The sequence below is a fragment of the Phaethon lepturus genome, unplaced genomic scaffold (genome assembly GCF_000687285.1).
Source record: "Phaethon lepturus isolate BGI_N335 unplaced genomic scaffold, ASM68728v1 scaffold3151, whole genome shotgun sequence".
NCBI classification, from domain to species: Eukaryota; Metazoa; Chordata; class Aves; order Phaethontiformes; family Phaethontidae; genus Phaethon; species Phaethon lepturus.
The window spans coordinates 59,218-74,781 of NW_010516776.1; the positions used below are offsets into that span (position 1 = coordinate 59,218).

The 15,564-nt window shown below is 41.8% G+C and overlaps 1 protein-coding gene across 1 annotated transcript in view; it reads right to left on the reverse strand.

Annotated features, from left to right (window-relative positions):
- Window positions 1-15,564, reverse strand: part of TRPC5 (transient receptor potential cation channel, subfamily C, member 5) — a 65,179-nt gene that overhangs the window by 20,365 nt on the left and 29,250 nt on the right. Inside the window, exons 3-5 of the mRNA XM_010296161.1 lie at window positions 11,700-12,036; window positions 8,287-8,426; window positions 3,944-4,266 (exon numbers count right to left, since the gene is read on the reverse strand). Of these exons, the coding sequence (XP_010294463.1) occupies window positions 3,944-4,266; window positions 8,287-8,426; window positions 11,700-12,036 (800 nt within the window). The remainder of the gene's footprint in view (window positions 1-3,943; window positions 4,267-8,286; window positions 8,427-11,699; window positions 12,037-15,564) is intronic.

Here is a 15,564-nt window from a genome sequence, read left to right on the forward strand (position 1 = left end):
GCAGTTTACTTCGGCTGCAAGCGAACCGCGCCAGTGTGCCGAGACTCCGTCTGTGAGCAACGCGCGGGGCCAGAAATGCCGGTCGCTATGGCTTGTTTGTGCAGCAGCTGCCACCCACCACAGCGCAGTGCCCTCAACAGCGTGCTGCGACAACTGATCGGTAATGACTCAGATGAAAGGGAGTCATCACATTAATTCAACTCGAGATGTTTTCCTCTTTTGAAGTCTTCCTTCCATAGGTGAACTAGACCTGACCTCACTGTGCTTTACAGCTGATGAGATCATCCCGGGTCTCTATTTGCTTCAGCCAGAGACAAGTGACCTTTCGCAATCACGTCAAATACATAATCAGCAATCTAAATAATTGCTCTATTTGGGCATCTTTGTTTTGGCTTTCCACAATATGACATTTATATCATCAAAAAATGCCATTCATATGCCTGTTCAAGAGTTTCCATTTTGGCCTGAGGTCGGGAGATATTTTCAAATGCTCCTACTAGAGAAATCAATACAAATAATTCAAATACTTTACTTGACATAGCAGAAATCTGTTCTTCTGGCTTCTCTGGGCAGCTGTTCCACATGTACCCCCATGCTTTATATGGGGATTTAGTTTCTTTATTTTTTGTGGACATATCTTATGTTTTTCACTGGCCAAAATCATAAAGACTTTTTAAAGCGAAAATCCTTTCTATCACAAGTCAGGCTGTTTGGTAGACTTAATAAGTAAGTGAGGTGGTAAAATAAGGATTAACCAAAGAATGCTAAGCACTCCTCTACTAAAAATGGTGGAGAGCTAGCTGTCTTTTAACTTATTTTAACTATTAGCAGTAAAAGTACTGATTAGGCTGTAGGCTCCGGGGAGACAGAGGTTCCTGTTATGAAACTGAAATCAGTCTTACAAGTGACCAGTGCATTGCTCTGAATTCACAGCATTAGCCAGGAGCATAATTTGGGCCCAGACTAAGGCCAATATATTTACATGTGGACATGTAGTGCCCCTCGAAAAAAGGCAGCAGCTGGTTTCTGCAACTTTGCACAGAAGTAAGGCTTAGTTTACTCTTTCTTCAGTGTTTAATGACAGGCCAGAACCACAACCTCTTTTCACAGTACTTTTTTCAGGTGGGGCTCACACTACTTTGAAGAAGCAGCTTTAAAAAAAGAATTTTGGAAATTATGATTGAGAGACTATCCCCTCCTGCCGAATATGTTTTGGAGTCTAAGCAAACAGGAGAAATCTCAAAGCTCCACCACTCTCTGCAGCAGCTCAGGGAAATCAAGTGCCTCCCTCTGCCACCGGAACCCTCCTGACCTCCTGCAGTCTCTGGAGAACTGGCCCCAGGGATCGGCGTGACCCTCCAGTGAGAAGGACACAGCAGGCAGTAAGGTTCTTCCTTCACCCCTTCCTCCTCTTCCTCTCTCTCTTCTCCTTCTTTCAGTTGCCAGAATCACAGCAGTAAACATCTTTTCAAGCTGTCTGCATAAGCAGTAGACGCTCTGCTTTCTAAGGGATGGTGAGGCCAAAGTATAAAACCTTAAATTATTCATGACTTCCCCTCATTGCTGTCACAAAGGAATATTACTTTTCCATGATCTGTGTTTGCGACGCAGAAAATTTCCTCACCAAGAAAATATTAAACCCATCCTTTGGGAGCAGTAGGAAATAATGCACCCGTAAATAGGTGTCACATTTTAAACAAGCTGTACAAACACGAGCGGCGTCCTGCTTTTCCTTCTCTTACAAAATTAGATCTTATTGTGCGACTGCCTAGAAATGCTGGTAGGAATCAAAGGGTACTGACTGAAAGCTTTTTACATTTATTCTTTCATTAGGGATGAACTATGAGCAAACTTGAGGTAACACCAGCTCTGACTTGAATTCCCTCCAGCCACGCTTGCTCTCCTCAGCCCAACAATATAATTTTCTGTTTTGCAGGTTGCTCGTTCTTAGCCAGTCACCCATGCTGTGCATCTGCTCCAGGGCCAAATGTCAGCTTGTACTGGGGGTGTTAATAACAACTATTTAAACTTTTAAGAACACGTTAAATAAATTTCTTAAGCAAGTTTCAAACAAAAAGTAACTGCAGAGCATTCTATCTCCTGCCAGGAGACCTCAATCCTAATGGATCCCCTCCCACTGCGATTTTGTTTTAAACAAACCTCTGCCATAAAGGCTGAGCCCCCTCAATTTCCTTTCTGTGCTGCATTTTCCCTGGCAGGGGGTTTAAACTGAATGTTCGGGTGGGAGAAATTGCGGTCTGTATTTAAGCTGATCTGCACACTTTCTCTGAAGTGGTTCTGTATCATTCCTAGTTCCCAAGATATTACTACACCTTCTTACAGACTTGAGGATTTTTTTTTCCCCCTGCTGACCCACCGCTCTTTTTCTTTAGTCAGATCCTGCTGTTTTCTCCACTAACCTGCCGACAGTGAAATCTGTAAAACAACTGGTCTGCGGTGGAGACAGGTCCAAACCAGAGTGCAGAACTGAATACATCTGTTCACCGTAGCTCCAGGGAAAGGCAGGCTCTAGTCCTGAACTTTGTGGGTTTGACCCTTCCTGAGCTAAAAGGTGCCACTTAACAAACATTGCGCTTGCCAAACATTTCTCCCTCTGGCTGCTGCACCAATATGGACGTAGATCAAGGAACAGTATTTAATTCCTTTGCAAGGGCAGTACAACATTTCTGGGGCATGCAAAGCAATTAAAATAGAAAAAAGACTGCGGTCTTTAATTCTGTTTTTCCTTAGCACACTGCAGTTCCATTCACTTCCTCCAGATATAGATGGGCTTAATGAGAAAATTAATCAACCCTATGGCGTTCCTGCCCTACAGTGGAAAATGGCAGCACGTCTAGTCTACCGGGTCATGCTCCTCTTGTAAGGCTGGACTCTAGCCCATGAAAATCCCCCACTTCTTTTAAGGAGGGAGCCTGCAGGACCACGTCAGAGACTTTCCTCTTCCAACCTAGTCACGTGGCCTCAGCCATCATCTGCTTCAGCTACCAGTGCAAATATGTCACAAATCCTTTCTTAACCTCAAGCCTTCAGCTGAGGAAGGGTGGAGAACTATCGGGCATTACGACAAGTTTTATTTAATTTAGCATAAAGTGGTGGACAACAGTTTTGTTTTGCTTGTTTGCAGGGCGTAGGCCTTTTTCTAGACCATGCTTTATTTATTTCTCTTCCCATTGTCTTTCAAGTACTGTGCAAGCAGCAAGAACAATTGGGTGGGGGCTGATTATTATAATTATTTCCACTATTAGTAATTAAAACAAATACATCGGAGAAACAATTCATGTTATTTTTCAGCATGTGCTATCTCTTTCAGCCCTGCCAGCTGTCATCACAGCAATTTCCATGCCAACATCTCAGTAAAGCACCAGCACTTCCAGCAAAAAGGATTTTGCTGGGATTTTAGTCTCACCCCACTGTAAGGAAAACAAAGAAGCCTGCAACATCATGTATACATAAAAATGGCCTAGGTGAGATCATTGTTGCTGCTGTATCACATTATTTATTAATACCTTTTTTCATAGGTTTATCCCTCGTTTTTTACATTTTGTTTAGCTTCCCCTCCTTTCCTCCAGAATCAGATGAAACAATTATTATGGCAAAAGGATACTTGCTTTCTCAAATACACTGAAATTCTACGCAGCCATAACAAAATTTAAGTTGCAGGATCATGTAGGGAGACTCTTTGGTCCAGACCTAAAATGACTGTCTCCCACATCCAGACCTAAATAAAGAGTCTTTCTGACAGCAAAGCTCAGCAGAGTATCTGCCCCAGTTAACTCACACCTTTCCTGCACAGCCAACCAGCTCCCCCAATATATGTGAATGAATAAATAAAGGCACTTTCAGTGCAGTGATAGACAACAGGCAAAGGCAGGTAGGACAGGGGACAGTGGAAGTCAACCTTAAAAAGGAAAAGACATCTTACGTGGAGAAGGCATTGTTCTGTTTCTCACATCGGATCCCCTTGCAGTTGTTGGGTTCCTCCGAGGCACTGGTCTCATAATAAAAATAAAGCTGGTTCAGTCCATTGGCAAAAGCCAGAAGCACCAGACAGTAGATAAAAAGGAATTTAAGGATGTCTAGCAGCATGCGTCCCAGAGAAATCTGCAAGGGTCCCAGGTGTGAATTTGCTGTAAACAGGGATATGAGACGCAAGGAACTTAAAATGTTGGATATTGCAAAGAGGGCTTCTGCAATGAGAGTCGGGTGCCACATTTCCCATTCCTCCCTTGGACGAGAACCGTTATACTGAAAGACATAACAAGGGTATAAAAGTGAATTATGTTGTAATTACTCTGAGATAACTCAAAAAGTCACACCTGTGAATACTAATGCTTCACATCTAAATACGAACGAGGTACTGGTGACACAGGAAGTACTTTTAAACTCTAAAGTCTCAGCTACTGTCAGACTAACATTCGGGATTCAGGACTGAAGCCAACTTCATCAGGAGAGACTTAGGTTTAATGTTGCCTTCTTATGAACTCTCCCCTACTAAATTATGACCCTCTGATGGGGATAGTTGTGGGACCTGCTTTTCTTCAGAGGCTTCTGGTACGTTGGCTGTTCTTAGCCTAAATTTAGAAAACAGGCCTTTGGAATTTTGAGTTCACTATTTGCGGGTTCTTCAGGTCCATGGGTCCATACACAACCTCCTTCTCTTTCAACATTTAAAGGGGTTCAGACTGCCCTTTAGCAGGTTCAGGTTGGAAATGTCCAATTACCTTATTTTCTTTTTCCTCTTAAATATGACTGCACATTCAAAACACTGCATGTTCCAGGAAGAATGCGAGGAAGGGAGAAGGAAGGGAAGAAGGAAAGCAATGAACTATTGAGCATAGGAAGTGGATGCTTTCCTTGCCTATTAATCTCAAAAAAGAGCCAACAGCCCAGAACCAAAATGCTTTCTTCATATTAATTTTCTTATTAGTTAATTTGTCATGGCAATTTTAGGAGCGTTGCTAAAGCAGAGGTCATAATCGCAGCTGAAACACTGGACACATTTGAGTGCATCAATTATAACATTAACTTGGTTCCTAATGTAACTGTAAAAGCAGAAGCATTTTCTGAGCAAAGTGCAGCCAGATGCAAATAGGTAGCACAAAAGAGCTGGTTGTATAAATGTAACTATTCTGGCTTAACTGCACTGGCACAACAGAATGGAGGGAAAGACATTTAACATCAAGGAATAATTGGCCTTTTAACGTTTGTCTCTGTTCATTTAACATGTATAAAAAGACAAAAATGTACTTAGAATAATATAGCTGGTAGTGTAGCCAGCATCTTTAGGAGTCCTAAAATAATTTTTATACCTTTTAAAAGGAAATGGTATAAATATCATACTAACAGATGAGTTTGCAGGGACTTTCTATTTAAATCTGAAGGTCCAATACACATGCTCACCATTTTTTCAAGGACACAGCTAAAAGCATGTTGGTATTTCAAACTATTCCTCCGTACGAAGGAGCTGAGACATGATACAAAGGCATTTCAGCATGACCTCCGATTGCTTCTGACATTTCCAAACTGTTCTTTATGACATGAACATCATGGCCTGAGTCTGCTAACTTGACTTGAAGATGGGTCTTAAAAAGTTAACGAGCAGGCAGACATGTTAACTTTTTGCCAACGCGCAGCAGTAGGGGCGGGTGGCTGTGATCGGAAAGCCTCCCCAGCCTAGAGAGCAGATTTGCCCAAGTTGTTCGTAATTCTCTTCCACGTGCCAGCTGGACACAGCAGCCCAGGGGCTCTCTGCTAGGGTTTAGCATAGACTGCACGTAAAGGTATGTGAAAAGGTTGTCTTCATCTCACATCTATTTTTAAAGCAACTTGTTAGGGTCATATTTTGGCCCTTTATGAACTGATGGTATAACCTTGCTTGGAAAACAGTAGTCTCTTCAGAGCAGCCTGATGTCACAGGTCATAGAGAAACAGAAGATTTTGGAGGTGTCTAATGAAGCTGGGTATCTGGGAAGGCTGGAGTTGTTTGGGTTAGGCATCAGAAGATGAAACACAGCAGAGATGTATAGAGAACAGTACAAATAAGTTACACCAGTAATGCCAGTCGCATTTACCCTTCCCCATTACATGGTAATTCAATGCAGCAAATGAAAGCTGATTAAGAAAGTAATTTTACCCTGTAATTAGCCTGAAGATTTCATTGGTATTGGACAATACATGTCTTGGAACCAGTTAAATCAAGAAAAAAAAGGCTCCCCATAGAAACAAGGATGGAAAACATTAGTGTCACTATGCACTTTATTTTTCTGACATTTGGCAGAAAGCTAAACGTCCATGTAATTCTTTGAAATTGTAAGAAGTGTTAGAATATGGTATATTGGGATATATAGCAGCCTCTTCCAGCTTGGGGCTGTTCTTATAGAACAAAAACCCTTACAAGTCATGTTGCAAAAGGTTTTGAAGCCATTATCAATGTTATAAATCCTCATGTTTCAGAGCAAACTGCAGCCTCTAAGCGACGTAGGTCAGAGGGGAACTTCTGTGAGCATGCTGTTTCAGAACTAGTCCTATATAAGATTTTATGCACTTCTCAGAATTGTCTGCCATTGGTCCTCATCAGGAGCAGACCTTAGATCAGCCAGGGGTAATCCAAGTAGGTATGATCTGTACTCAGATATATTCCTGTAAGCATTCTTTTGTGTGCTGGCATGCAGGTCTTTGTAGTTAGCCTGTAAGTTTCTGTAGTTCTTAGAGGGTATATAAACACAGCTGTACTTCCTTTGTACGTGTGCTTTGGCTATGAGTTTAAATCTCAGTATGTGACTGTATGAATTTGTGGATGCACAGCTCTTCTAGTAATTTGTGTGTGAGAAAGAACGAGGTGATTGTTAACATTTTAAGATTTGTTCGTGAATCTTGTGATTCCCAGCATTTTTTTGTATTGCACACAGTTTAAAGACCAACCTTTCAAGTCTGTAATTTCCTCACTGGTTCCGAATGTTGGGAGAAAAAAGACATAATCTCTTCCCGCTTTGATGCTGTTACAGAGCTGCCTCTTCAGGGAGCAGCAACTATCTTAAAGCTTTTCCCTTTGAAAAACTGACTCACCACTATGCAGCCTTCTGGACTTTAAAAAGGCCCCATAGCAGGACTGCTTTCTAAGAGTTTTTTATAAAAGCCTTGCCATTTTGGAGTCAATGAGCTTTGTGAAATTTTCTCCTCTTTTCCTCTCTGCCTGCATACATGCTTGGGTTGGACTAAACAGGGTTGCTTTGGGGAAGTGCTTGCCCTGGTTATCAGGAGCTGGGCTAAAAAAAGTAGTACCCTTCTACCAGAGCAAAACCAACACAGTAGCACAGCGAAACTAGACAGCACGTAAGTGGCCAAGGAGCAGACTCCAGTTACTTGATCTACACCTGTGTAATGACACTAACTGTAGTGAAGTTGCTGCTGATTCATACCAAGAAAAGAATCAGGCCAAGCATGCAGTTCCAACTGAAGTCAAAGAGAGCCACTGCATAAGAAAGTTTGCAGGAGGCTATTTGTGTCCCGTCTGCGTCTTTGAAAAAGAGAGACAGAAGGAAAGTGCTTCAGGCCATCCTCTGGCTCCAAAACACGGGCATATGCTAACTTGGAGCATCAGAAGTTTATAAATGTGGAAGGTGCTTTTGAGGATGAGCTCTGTGTGCATTCTTGCCATAAACAGAACATGACAGTGAAGAATCTACATGGTGTCAAAGCTCCAGCATGCTCCTTTGTCATTTCCTTGCCTACAGTTTAAAACTGTATATTGAAGAGAATAAGTTGATTCCTTTATATCAGACAGAAGCCTCCTACTAGTAGACTTGCTTTTCTTAGTAGACTTTTCACAAACTTCTGATTAGTAAACTACAGATCTGTAGGACTACAGATTATAAATCTTGGTTGTAGATGTTTTCAGATAACCCTATTCTTGTTTTTCCTTGTTTTATTTAAAAATCATGTTTTCGCTATGTCTAGCATTGTCTGGTGTCAGTATGGAAAACAAAATGTATCTTTGGCAACCGAGTAGCTACAAAATGGACAGCAAGTGCTGTAGCAAACTTCTACCCAATTCCCAATCTACTTCAGTCTTCATCAAAGAGTCAAGATGAGAAGGACAATCATTCTCCAAACAAATTAATAAGTTTTCCAGGTGAATTTTCAAAACTGGACTGCTTGAAAAGCAGCTCCTCTCTTTGATCTGTAATTTTGATTTTGAGAGTTTCTACCCTGTGTACGACAGTTCTCACAAGCAAGTCACAAGTTCTCTCTCGCAAGTTACTGTACCTTGACGTAGGCAACAATTTTAAGGGAGATAGTTGCAAGATAGAGGGAGTTCATTGCAAAATCCATCAGATTCCACCAGTCATGTACATACTCATTGAATCCACCATCCCACATCTCCTTGATTTCTCCCCAGATAAAACCTGTAGAAAGAGAGAGAGTTCATTGTCATGACCAAGTATTAGTTGCCATTAAAGCACTGTATATATCTGATGTAATAAAAGCCAATTCTAAATTGACAGCTCAGGAAAAAATGTCTCACCCCTCCTCTCTTCTACAAAGTATAATACTGCTGATTATGAGATATTTTACAGTGTGGGGAATGTAGTCTAGAGAGATATGAAAAAGACCCAGGTTTCCTGTCCAGGGCTCCAGATATACACCCAAGGAGACTGCTCGAGACATATGTTAATTGTAACTAGTATGAGTGGATTGGCTCAATGAAATTTGTTCTACATGAATAAACTATTTAAGCAACTGTATTTGGTATAGTTTCTAATAGATTGTCTGCTCTCATAGACACTGTAACTAATTCATTGCTCAGTTAGACAATACCGATTTTTCCTGACTTTCTCTGCAGAACATGCAACACTAGTGACCAGCTTCCGCGTGCCAGTACATTTCCTCCCTGACCTGGAAATACCACACCAAAGAAGGAAGAAGTGAATTAATTCTCTATGCTCAGTCACTGAGCCCCACAGGGACTATTTGTGAAAAAAGGTAGGACTCGGCATGAAAATGGGCACTGCAGCCTGGCATGGCAGCTCTCAGCAATGACTCACCTAATGTCAAATACAGCTATGGGTTTTTTGAGGTGAATATTTGTTCCCGAGGATAAGCCAGAGCCCATCATCTCAACTCTGAAATACCTTCTGCTAATAATTTTTGGCACTTGCTAACCTCCACTATACCTCCTTGCAGCTGGAGGGGTGAGGGGCAGCTTCTCAAGTTCATTACCAGACTGCTAAACTCACCTGGCACACAATTCTAATTTTAAGTTAACTTATATGTCCTTTATTGTAGAACTGTTCAAGTACTTTTGAGAGCCTAAGTAAGTGCCATTAAAAAGCAAATGACAGCTAGGCTCCTTCATCACCTGCATGCTTCTGAGAATGTCTTTAGAGCCCCCAGATATTTTGAATTACCCAGTTTACAACATTATCCTTGAATGAAGACCTGAAACGTCTGTGAAAAGAAAAAACCACAACAAAATACACCTCCAGGTGCATTACTAATATAGTTACCAAATTGCTATCCATACCTAACCACAGGATACTGCAGCGGTCACTGAAATGCTACTTGCAACTCAAGTTTAGGACCTTAGAGTTCAATCTGAAGAGCAGATAATGTTGAAATGAACTGCTGCGAACATCCGAATATCAATCTTAGCTCTTCAGCTGCCAGCCAGCAGGTCAATGGTCAGGCAAGTATAATGTCAAGGCCAATAAGGTAATTTTATTACAGCTGCTTCCAAATCTTTGCATGCACACAAAACCATGAAATAAAATAAATCAATGGAGAGGAGCCTGTTGAAGAACTCATACACTGTATTTATAGTAAGTTATCATTGCTTGGTTACTATAGTTACAGCAATGCTGTGTGTGCCTGTTCTTTCTCTCCTTTTATAGTGGAAGGTATTTCTTAAATAATAACCTTTAATCTGGTGAGGCTGTTCTAATTTCTCAATTTAATAAACAGTCCCACAATATCCCTATTTATCTGAAACAAAGGAACTCAAAAAGAAAAGCAGACAGCTGTTAGAGGTGATTTTGAAAGGGCTTTTTTAATTCTTTCATCTGCAAATTAATGTTGCTGAAATGCCCACCATTTCCCTCAATTTTAACCATGAAGTTAAGGATAAAGTAAAGAGATTGCCTAAGCTCAGAAAAGACATTTAACCTTCTCAACTTATTCTGAAGTTTCTACCAACACATGCATTTCAATGCCATAAATTAGTTTAATAAGATAATGAGGCTTGAGTTACCATTTGTAAGTTGTGGTAGAGCTACGCAAGGAGCAAAGTGCCCTGGGTCACAATGGAAAGTGATTTGTGAAGATGTTTGCAACTCTTACTTTCCTTCCTCATCTTCCATGAGCAGTTTTACGTTTGGCACAGGGAACAGCTAGGTTTGCTCAGCATAGAACCAGCCTGGTCCAGAGCCACCACAGAAATGAGGAGTTGGGACCTGGTGTTACCCGGAGAGGGCACCCAGCAGGTACAGGAAAGCAGATGTGGACCCGTGAGAAGCATTGAGGAGTCATAAGGAGAGCTCCAGAGACTGAGGTTCCTGAGAGGTGTCCTCAGAAAGCATCAGCGTGGCTTTCCAGGCCACTGACGCCTACTAGACAGTCACAATTCACTGTTACCTGACCTCTGGGGTTTTGCACTGAACTGACCTGGGCTGTATGGACAGAGGCTGGAAGAGAGCTATAGAGGTGTGGAAACCGTTGCCTGTGAGCAGGCCTCCTAGTACCCCAGCTCACAGTGGTGCTACATGGTAATGGCGTGTGAGCAAGGGAGATGGGAGCTTAGAGGAGAGATGATGCTTCTCATGGCATCCACAGGTTTTTTAATTGCTGTTGTGTTGGAGGTCAGTTTGAAAGGGTAAATACTTCTCTCTCATAAAAATATATCCAAAAATGCTTCCCTGCTCTTCTCCCTGAGTGGCTCTGTCCACTTTCTCCCATCCCATCTCACTACCTCACCCGTACATCCTGCCCTCCGGAACATGGACACCTCCTTTTCTTCACAGTTGTGGTTGCCCAGCCAGACCGGAGTAAGAGTCTCACATTTTAGCCTTCTGATAATAAATACTCCCTCCTTCTCCTGCTTATATTAGAGCTCTCGATATTGATTTGGTCAGTGTTTATCAGCACAGAGGCATATGGCAAAGTGAGATTCACCTTCCCTTTTCTGCCTTCCCGTAGGCTATTTGGGAGTCTGGGAGCCCAGGAATAAACAGGCCTGGTACCTGCGCACTGGCTCCAGGAGCTGACCAGTGAGAAGACGAAAGCAGAGACAGGCTCTTGGCGCTGCCTTCTGCCATGTGCCAGCCAGCAGAACTAAGCCAGCATGCGAAGTGACACTATTTGTTACTAGCGTGACCCAGAAGCTAATTCCTAACCCGTTCCTCACACAGAGGACGGGGAAAGCAAGGAGAGAGCTGTGTCTGCTGTGGTTTACTCAGGGTCATGTGTAAAGGCATGTCAGATGGCAATATGAACAGCAGAAGAGCCCTAGGCCAACAGGATCTGTTGTTCCAGAAGGAGCCCAGCTGTTTTATGCAGTTACTGAAGCTGGCTGCCAAATCTTTTCACATGCTGATGATGCTGAGATCAGGAATGAGTATCCACACATTTGCCATGGGTGCGAGTCAGGCGACTATGGCTCAGGCGTTTTTGTGTTTCTGATTTACCTAGAACCCAGGGCAGGATCATCCACTCCACGATGGTGGGAGGTGGTCCCTGCATGTGAAGGTCGGTCCTGACGATGTGCTGCGATGCCAGCAGGAGCATGAACAGGAAGGTTAGGTAAGAGCCGGTGTGGCAGATAAACTTTATAAATGGCTTTTTAATGAACAGTCCCAGCCTGCTCTTCGGTGCAATCAGATATGCCACGGATAGCACAGGAAATAGCAGTCCAATGGTGACACAGGTCAGGAGTTTTACTGCCCAGTGTTTCCGCCTCCATCCTGGAAAACCGTCGTACCAAAGTGTTGCTAGTAGCTGCTGGCAGTTTGGCTGAGCAACAAACTGAGGAGGAAAAAAAAGAGAAATATTATTACTGTCTGGTACTTCACATGCACTCCCCCTCATGTATACATTAGAGCCTACACAGACCCTCATATTAAGTTTGGGACTGGCTATGGGGTGGAAAAGCACATTTTGGAGACAGAGGGAAGAAAGGAGGGGGACTTCACTCTTATTTTTCTACATAGGACTAAAGGTTTCTTTTTTGAGGTGTTTTTCTATTTGAAGCATCCTTATGAGGATCAGTCGCTCACCACACATGAAGCCCTGTGCAAAAGTGACACAATGAAAATTACTGTGAGCTTTTTGTCTTCCCATGTGTTTCTCTTTCAGCACGTTTCTTTTCAGAATGTTTCAGATTTCGACTGCCTCAAACAAATCACTGTCAGCATCTTTAAGAAGTGACTAAAAGATGAAACAGGAGGGAAAAGGTGTAAAGCTCTGAGAGTGTGTCTGTGTGTGTGAGAGAGAGGGACAGAGAGAGGGAGAGCGAATGTCTCCAGAAGCGTGTGGGGTGCTGCACGTGGTTTTGTGCAAGGAGGCCAGCATATGTGTGTGTGGGATGGGCTGGGCATGAGACAGCATGCAGTAACGTGAAGTGCAGCCAGGTGACATCTGTTGGGAAGCAGGACAGCACACTTGTAAACGTGCCTCGCTATTAAGGAAGAGAGGAGTTGTAAACTGTAAGAGATTAAGCAGAGGCAAAAAGAAATCTTTGATCACGGTACCAAAAGTGACACTTGAAAGTTTACTTTCACTCTGTACAAAATAGCATTGTGATGGTGATTTATTGCAACTCAGTGACTTCATACCAGACATGCTCAGGTTGCAACTACTTCAGACTGTTCTAATACCTAACAGCCTTTGGAATTTCAAACTCAAGCCATGATATTTCTGGTCTATGCCAGAAGACTTTATGTTCCTGATTGTACCTGGAACAGCCCCATGGTTTTCAAAACTTTTCAGACCCATAGCTAATTAGAGGTGTCTGCAAGACCAACAAAAATGTGGTTTTCTTCACGTATTTAATTTCTAATCCATGTTAATGAAGTTATGCTTCTGATCTACTAAACTCAGATTTCCTACTGGGATCTGCAAGTTCAAAAGAAAATCTCAACTATTGTTCTGAGATGCTTCTTTACACTTTGCTGTAATTAAACCAGAAAAACTGTCCTAGCACGGATACAGTTATCAATAAAACATACTCCTGCAGCAATATGATTACATCTATGATAGGATGCAGTATATCAGAAAGAATCACACTTCCAATGGACCCAACAGTACTAGCAGCGTTTGTCAAGGAGCAGAGACCTCTTACAAAGGAGACCCAAAGCAGTGAGTAACCTGAAGATGACAGTACTGTTTATTACACTTGGCTGTATTTGAAAGGGACCTCTGTGAGGGATATAGTGCCACCATCCTCTTCCTCCTCCGCGAAGATTTTATCAAGGGAAGCACTCTTTCACCACTACAATTTAAACCAGCTCTTGAAAGGACTAGGCCATGGTAGCGAAGGGACCATTCTGAATACAAGTCTTGCTGTTTTGCCAGCCCAAACTGGTATGATTTTTTGACTCTGGCAGAAGCCCCTGTGTAGACACTACTGCCCTCAGTTATGAGACCGTTACGAGGCTCTTCTCATGATGTCTAAAGATACCTTGGACTTCCCATAGGTCTTAGTCACCAGGAGATCAGATTTGGTGTGAAAGAGGCAATTTCTTAATAAAAGCTTTAGCACACACCTATACCTTTTAAATATTTGTTCACTGCCAGAACTGCCCAATATTGGGAGGACTTTTCATGCCCAGTTCTCAGAGTGCTCTATACAAGCAGAGCACTATCACTGCCATGCTCAAAAATGTCAAGCAAAAGGAAAAATTAGTTGCTCAGTCTGATAGAGTAATTGATTTCTGTAGTTATTTTTAGATTTTGTGAATATATTTTATGTAAGAGGCAGAATCAGACCTTTTTTGGACTAGGTAGTTCAAATATAAGATTGACCAAAATTAGTATTGAAAATAAGATCTCCAAGAGGAATATCTGGCATTTATAAAGCTGAATGTTTATGTGTTATTACTACAATAAACACGACTACTGCATCTAACATACAAGTGACGTTGTGGTCCAGAGGGCATCAGAAAAGAAAATCAGAAACACGTTTGATTTGGAATCAACATGCATGCAGCAGAAACTGGACAACAGTTGATACGGTGATGATCTCCAGAAAAAGCCAAGACCTGTTGCCTGTAACAATCAGAAAACATTACTGTAAAAATTCTAAGTCTGGGGAAAGTGATGAAAGAAACAATTCTACAGAAACTGAAAATCATCCAGCATGGATTGTCATTTGGTTGGTTGGTTTTTAATCTATGATTTCAGAAGGGTCAGCGCGTTACATCTAAAAGCTAGAAGAAACTGCTATATTTTCTCATTTAAGATCACAAACAGGAGCTGTGACCGGATGTGTTCTGCAGTAATTTACATGGTAATAGATGCTGCTGCTTCTCTGAGATGAGGTACAGCTTTTTTTGGAGGGGGGCAGGGGGGGGGGAATGTATAAACACATTTTCTCTTTATCACATATGATAGAATGCTCTAAGGGGAGAATAAAACTGTTTTTCCCTTGAGTCAAAGTCAAAATCATTTGAGAAATCAAATGACTATATGTTCCTCTGGTTGCTGTGCAACTTGCAAGCATCTTAAAAGTGCCTCTTCTCTGCCTAATAGCTGCATTTCTAAAATCTGCTTTCTGTCTTGTATCTGACGTTAGTTCTTCAAATGGAAAGAAATTCACACATCATGAAAGAGCAGCTTTAAAGACCAGCATGGCGAAAGGGAATGGAAATGGAAAAAGCCATTAAGTTTTCCAATCAAGCCCACCCCAACCTCACTGAAAATGTCTGAAGGGAAATTTAAGCACACCACACAAAGAAACTCTCCCTAATATCACAAACCATCAAATGCTGCCTTTATTAAAGGTAAGGCTAAGCACTTACCAATGCAGGCTTTTAGTAATTCGTGTTAGTCCAACTTATTAATCACAGGTTTAAAATTAGTCAATACTGCAGCTTAGATCTCAAGTAGCTCAAGGACTACAGCTGGCTGAAAAACAAAATTTCCAGTGTGCAGAAACACTGGAATTCTGAATTATAACAAAGAAGCCAACTAAGCCCTTGGTGTGCTGCCTAGAGAACCAATTGCTTTTCAGTAACTTTGTGTTAACTTGAAAGAATACAGAAACTAGCCATTTCCCTTAGCAGTCTCGTGAATGTCGGCCTCATCTTTGCTTCTAGGTGGTGTTACCTAGACTAAACCATTAAATTCATTGACTAAACTATTGAACGCTCAACTCAGTAAAGATATTCTAGGATTCATACTGCTAAATCAATGCACGTAAAATATAAAACCATGAAAACCCTCAGCTTTAGCCCTTTTAGGTGTGAAGTAGCCTGAAACTGCGATAGTATCATGGAACTTTTGTTATACATAATTTCAAATTTCTTCATAAAGTTAAGGAAACAGTCTTATTTC